The 6,658-nt window shown below is 42.1% G+C and overlaps 1 protein-coding gene across 2 annotated transcripts; it reads left to right on the forward strand.

Annotated features, from left to right (window-relative positions):
• The first annotated feature begins 270 nt into the window (after positions 1-270).
• On the forward strand, positions 271-6,221 carry SARC_12289. 2 transcript variants are annotated; one of them, XM_014293607.1, is made up of 15 exons: positions 271-410; positions 735-799; positions 1,002-1,154; positions 1,373-1,526; positions 1,830-1,934; positions 2,143-2,225; positions 2,327-2,436; positions 3,053-3,209; positions 3,340-3,772; positions 3,893-4,038; positions 4,403-4,639; positions 4,798-4,888; positions 5,049-5,344; positions 5,444-5,558; positions 5,660-6,221. In XM_014293607.1, the coding sequence occupies exons 1-15, from the start codon at positions 299-301 to the stop codon at positions 5,773-5,775; spliced, it is 2,373 nt and encodes a 790-aa protein (XP_014149082.1). In that variant the 5' UTR covers positions 271-298; the 3' UTR covers positions 5,776-6,221. The 2 variants fall into 2 exon arrangements, with proteins under 2 accessions (XP_014149082.1, XP_014149081.1); XM_014293606.1 differs by having other exon boundaries at positions 4,439-4,639.
• The last annotated feature ends 437 nt before the right edge of the window (positions 6,222-6,658 follow it).

The following is a 6,658-nucleotide window of genomic DNA, read 5'->3' on the forward strand; positions in this document are numbered from 1 at the left end:
TACTTTGTAGGTGAATGTTCGTTTTCACGAATTATATTCTCATATTTCCTTAGGGAGGTTGTTCTTGTTCATATTAATGTCGCATAGCTGTTGTTGATGTTGCCGTGGAGTATTCTAATAGTACAGTCTATAATCTTCAAATTTTCAATATTTATTCCAACTTAAGTATCTATGAGATGCTCTATCATCTTTAGCTATCCGAGGTCGTAGACAGCCTACTTTATTGTATTTATTAGTTCATAATTTCTATTTTTTTAACCCTCTTCTCCAGCTGTACCCCTACCATTTGTCAGACGTCATGGTGAAAGGACTAAAGATAGATGCTTTTAAATACTACAGAGAAATGATGCGAAATCTGTTGGTGAAAGAAAAAAGTTATGATTCACTGCCCAACTTCACCGCTGCCGATGGTGTGTGCAAATTGTACAAATTTGAAGCTTTTTGAACGTTCGCACACTGGGGGTTCTGATTCGGTTTGTTTTTTTTTTTGCTTATTGCTTGCCAATAATTGCGTTTCGATGTTGTTTGTTTGTTTTGCTTTCCGTGTGCAGATATCCACATTTTTGAAGATCATGAAACACTACTATCAGATCGTATTGTATATCGATGGATCCACATAGACTAACCCACAGCCCATATTCATGTTTTCTAGATTCTGAATCGCACCTTTTTTTGTCGCTGATTCGCGCGTTAAACAACTCTTTTTTCTTTCTTTCTTGGCGCTTGCGTTGGAGGCGTGCGACTACTAGGCATAGGTAGAAATCAATTCATCGAGATCATGAACCAGAGCAGGTCAACGGTAAGGGACACTAAAGTAGAGTGTATTTTCTTTGGCATTCCATTAGTCAGTGCACCGGGGCTGTTAGCTTATTTTCACAAATATCTCTACGGGGATCACCATTAAATAATGCGGATATACGTGTTTGCTTCTACGATTATACGTCGGGTTTTGCATTTCCTACAGAGCAATTTCGATTTTGTAATTATATACAACGCTACAGGGGCAGCAATTTACAATGAAATCTTTCACGCAAGGCAATCGTGATCAGTTGATAGAGGAGCTTCTTCCGGCCAATCCAGTCCCTTATAAAATTGGACATTGGTGGATCGTACATGTAGCTTCGGTTGGTGACGACGACATCAAAGTCCTAATGGTATGCCAATGCAATTGCAAAAGCGAAGAACTTCCAAGGTGTTGTCCCGAATGGGCGTTTTGATATTGAACAACGACTGATATGGTACAGCTTTGCTGTATATTTACTTATGAAGGAGTCCTCGGATGGGTCATAACGACGACTTATATTTCTGGCTCGGTTCTCGCCAAGTATCGATCCGTTACTATTCAATAATTCAATCTCCTTTCAATTTGCAGCTATGCTCGGAGGAAGAAAAGGCTATCGTTGATACGCTCATAGACTTTGGCCCGATGGTGGCCTGCGAGATAGACAGGAACATCCTGGAACGATTGGCAGTCAAAGGGTTGTTGTATTTGCGTGTACCCATCAATGATGATGATTGCATATCAGGTGTGCTTAAAGTAGTGTATTTGAAATATGGTTTGCTATTATTGAAGTATTGAACTATATATATAGCTTATTCACTTAACTCAACATATAGTACGGGGATGGCTTGATCATTTTTATAACACTTATTGCTGCGGAGACCTTACTGAAATAACCTGTGTCGTAAAAACTGAGTTCTAAAATGTCACCTCAATCCATTTGTAGTTGTATACTAGTTGCCTGATGTGTATGTCAACGATGCGATGTATAAAACAATTGATCAAACACCAGCATCGATTGACCATTGTGCCATCTATTCCACTTCAGTCCCTCCTTTGGAAGGTTTCGTAATGAACCGAGTACTGGGCGACTACTTTGAGACTCTATTATACAAACTATTTGTCACAGTAGATGAGACCACCACGGTAGCAGGTATGCTCAAATTGAAGGTTGGGGTGAAGGGCACTTGCTAGTTGATATATTACGTTTGTGGCAGATTTCTGGCGCAACGGTCGAGAACAACTTACGCTTATGTGGAAGCCGGACCCCATTTCAGAGTGAATTTGGATTGATATGGTACTAGCCGATATCTGTACCGTTTCAAAGTCGTTGATTTCATCACCTCATTACATCCATTCAGAACTGGCGAACATTCTGCAAATGCCGATTCAACTCATAAAGAATGCCATCTCAGTATACTGTCGGTTGGGATTCGCTATCAAGGTATGATACATTTGATAATTGCGAATTACGTCACAATTTGCTCGGGGTGGGTGAATCGGTAATGATTCGCATGCTTACTATGTCTTCATGTACGGTATCAGAAAGGAACCGATAAGATTACGAGCACAGACAATCGTGAGGTGCATAACAGTTGGCTTGGAACGACAGGCGGGTCGGAAATATTGCCAGCTATGCTGCAAGAGAAGGATTGGTATGTATCTGTTTTGATTGCTTAGTGCCGTGCGCTTGAAGTTTATGATATTATCAGACAACTTAATATCGTATGGTGTTATATCTTGTTTGGTCATGGGCTTTCCATATCGACAAAGATCAGTGGCGCTCTATAATTACCTATGTATATCTTAGACTGCGATTGAATATTCCTATGTTTTAGTCTTTTGCTTAGATCAGGTCTGAAAGGTTTAAGTTACGGAAATTCGGAAGTTGAACACCATACATATGAAGCAAACAATCAAGTACTTTTAATAAACTCGCAATACCTGAGCCTGCAGTAGCTGATGTAAACCATGATTCGATCGAAGTTTTGAATATTTTATTTAATGTGGGTGTTGCTTCGTTGCGGTCGTTGCGGATAAATAAAGTTGTACTCCATCAATATGTACATTGTTATGTACATTGTTTGTAAATTCACAATATCGATACTGCAGAACGGAGATTATCTCGAACTGTTGTCGCTTTGACTCGTTATGTATTATTGTGGCCCATCTGGGTTCGCAGCATACCGTACATTCGCTATTGTGTAACTAATTGAACTTAGCATCCTGTCATATAGCACTATCTATTGTATGTACTTTTGGCGCTCTCAGCGATGGTGCCGGCGGAGATGGACGATCCGAATATTTTATAGGTCAAGGGCCAAGCCAGAAGCGGGTTGGCTTCATATTCGACTCATCTCTCACGGCTTTCCTCATGATGGGGAATCTATCCCAGGGTCTAAAAACCCATGCAGTCACCATGTTTGAGGTAATTTGCTTTCAAGACCTCCGCCAGATACGTTCTGCAAATCAATTTAGAATCACCACGTCAATTCAAACACAGTGCGAACATCACAGTGCGAACATCAACCTCTCCATCTTCTCTATCTGCTGTATAGGTGGGAAAACTCAGTGACGAATCATTGGACTCGTTTTTAGAAGAATTAGTCAAAGTGAAAAGCGGCGACCTGATGCAAGGTGATGCCCAGAGATTCTTCGATCATGCGATAGTCCTCAGGAACACGCTCATGTTTCTGCGAAGCGGTGCGGGTGGCCTGGATGGTTGCTTGTCGGCTGATGGACCATCATTAGATCACACGAGGGGAGCGGTTGGGGGGCTTATTGAAGATGTGAGCGGTGGTGATAGTACATCCAGTTTAGAAACGGCAACAGTAGGCGATGTTGCAAAATATTCTACTGAGGCTAAGACTGGTACCGACGAAAGCAGCAGCAACGCAACAGCTGCTGATGTCCATCATGAAATGGCAAAAACTCGCGTAGAGCAGGATAACACACCAAAGCAGCGAGTTATGATAGATCTTCTACGATTAGGTATGTCCATGCAATTTACTCTCTCGTGTGTCTGTGCCATGCGCCAAACAACGATACTGTTTGAAACAGAATTGTGCATCGGAATTCTGGGCTAATAATAATCATCTCTCATCGCCTCAGAATCGCTATATAATCTGGATGCGCATACGAGAACTCGCGTTCTGGCCAAAAACTATCGTCTACTGATCTCCATGGCGCCTCTGTCAGTCGATGTTCGATCGTTGTCGGTCACAACGCCAACTCATCTTGGGCCACCTATTCATGAAGTATGACAAGCGACGCAAGTCTTCACGCAAATTCGTCACTTCCTGCTTGTATTACCCGCTTGTATTACAATTGTCAAGGGTGTAGGGTGATACTTCAGTAAGTATTCCGTATGCCACCATTTGCCACTTCGGCTGAGCTATAGGATGGCATTGATAGCACTTATGACTGTATGAGGATATTTGCCACTTTGCATACCAGGTCAAGAGCTCACGATTTCCGAATGCTTGTTACGCACATAGCATGCTGTTGTATTTATGTGCAACGCCTTCCAGTGCTAAACTTGTTACGCACATAGCATGCTGTTGTATTTATGTGCAACGCCTTCCAGTGCTAAACAAACTGTTGATGCTAAATATCTATTAGGTTAACTCTCCCTGGTTCAAACTCTGGCTTTACAAGACTCTAGGCGAAGGTCCTCCGACTGTGTTCTTGCGGCAGGGACATCGTTTGCGACGATTGCCGAAAATGTTCCACAACTGCTCTCAACTGACGCAAACGACGCTTTCTCACGAGCCGACAACCGTTCGGATGTCTACATGCCTGATGGCTATCAATGAAACCCTTCGACATTCTCCTGTTCTATTGCATGACAGTCACAAGGTACGCGATACGCTGCAGAGCCGTGTGCTAACGTAGGTCGCATTCGCACGCACGATCAGAATTTTGAGTGCGTGGCATTTCAATACTTCCATTTGCGACACCATGCACAAAATCGACTGCGACTAATCGTCAAATAATGTGCACCTGTCCCATCGTAGTGCGAAGGGAAGGATGTGATATACGTCCCTCTACCGATGCCGCCAGACTTGCTGCAGAATGCAGGGCAAATAAAGGCGTCGAACTTATCAGGTTGAGTGCCCAATTTATTGCTTCTAAGACACGAAATTTTCTCAAGGCTTGATTTACTTTATCAAATACTTCTTGGCAGTGACGATCATTTCGACAGTATTATACCACTTTTGTCTCTTCATCTGACACACAGGTCAATTTTCTTTTTCACATCTTGAAGACCAGTCACTGGAGACCAATCGCCGCATGCAGTGCGCACTGCCATGTATACAACGGCTGAAGAAGCACGTGGATCTCGTCAACAACTGTGGCTATATAATTCTACAACGCACAGAACGCCGAAATATCGGAAAGGCGCCATCTCGTTCACACAACCGCACAGCTTCAATCGTTAGTGAGAATGTGGATGCGGATTTTTCTACAGCGGAAGTAGCAGACAGTGCCGATGAAGTCGGTTGGCTAGTATATGACATAAAGTTCGGCATTCCCTTGTTTGATTTACAAATAAACAAAAGGGTAAGTTTTGCCACTTTAACTGAATTAATCCTTATCTGTCACCCGTTACTCGTATCTCCAAAATAAATAAATCGACTAACACCACATTTTCATCTCCAGGTATGCGAAGAAATGGGAAGGCACAATTTCTTCGACGAGAAGTCGCTAGCATCTCAGAGTAGCTCAGCAAAGCAGCTTTCGATCGAGCTACTCGATTTCATCGCAAGCCATGTTGGTATGTTCATTTCAACTTTTTAGTTTATGGCCTATATTGTATTTAAATCAGCTTTTCAGATATGTGGTCTCTCAAGATATTTTCCACTACTCTCATGGCAGATATGAACCCCGAGACTGCGATCACAGGCACGTATACACCATTACCTACTAAAAGTCTGGCGTACGAAAGTGGATTCGAGATAACAGAATTCATGAGCACGTTGTCTGGATATTAACTCGCGAACAGCTTATATATGGCGATTAGTGTGGTTCTGTCATCGGCCCACTGAAAGTACATATTTAAATTCTATGATAGCTCCATGAGAACCGCAGATTTCTGCAGCATTAGTTTCAGAGTTACACGAGGAAATGTATAGAGGCACATAAATATTAACACCATCTGAAAGTTGTTTGTGAAAACCATAAGGGTATCCGAGATCAAGCTGACCGCAAACAGGACAGCTCAATTGGTCGTCTCGCAATGAAACCACACTCAACGAAGCCATTTGAGCTGAGAGTGGAACATTTGTTATTTATGAGCACGTAGAGAGAGTGCATGAGGTCGTATCAAGTGTGTTCTGAAATTCAGCTGGTCTTCGTTTCACGATGTGAGTACACACACGGACACGCCACATAAAGCGGCCTGTGCCCTATTGAACATCGCACCATAGCCATAGTGAGCCATAGTGAGAGTATTCATTTGCCGTTGCTACCATATTGCATAGGTCTGAAACTGCATGTGTGGCACACATATGAGTATATCTATAAAATTCAAAATTAAGCAATACATATGCGCGGAGATTGCGCGTATATATAGATACACTATACAAATGATACTAATTCCTAGGAAAAAGGTGAGTTCTAGCATAATTAATTTGTCAAATTCAGCCTTTGAAAAGCAGATAATGGCGTCGGCAGGTACTCAAACACGAATTGTAGTATATAAAGGAAACCAAGCCTGATGCAAAATACACTCGCTATAAATTTCTAGATCACAAGCAATTTATTAGTACAGGGCACATAGCGTTGTAATCCTTAATTGAACATCAAGCAGAGGTATTGGTATGCGAAATCTTAGTAGCCAGCTGACCTTCTACGCAATATCTGTCATTATAAGAT

This window comes from Sphaeroforma arctica (assembly GCF_001186125.1).
Source record: "Sphaeroforma arctica JP610 unplaced genomic scaffold supercont1.2201, whole genome shotgun sequence".
Classification (NCBI taxonomy): Eukaryota; class Ichthyosporea; order Ichthyophonida; genus Sphaeroforma; species Sphaeroforma arctica.

Bases quoted from the DNA above. Each gene is read 5' to 3' on its own strand.
- SARC_12289 (XM_014293607.1), top strand. From the start codon at position 299: ATGGTGAAAGGACTAAAGATAGATGCTTTTAAATACTACAGAGAAATG. The intron at 4,039-4,402 runs GTATGACAAGCG...AATATCTATTAG, and splicing joins TTGGGCCACCTATTCATGAA to GTTAACTCTCCCTGGTTCAA. The intron at 5,345-5,443 runs GTAAGTTTTGCC...TTTCATCTCCAG, and splicing joins ATTTACAAATAAACAAAAGG to GTATGCGAAGAAATGGGAAG.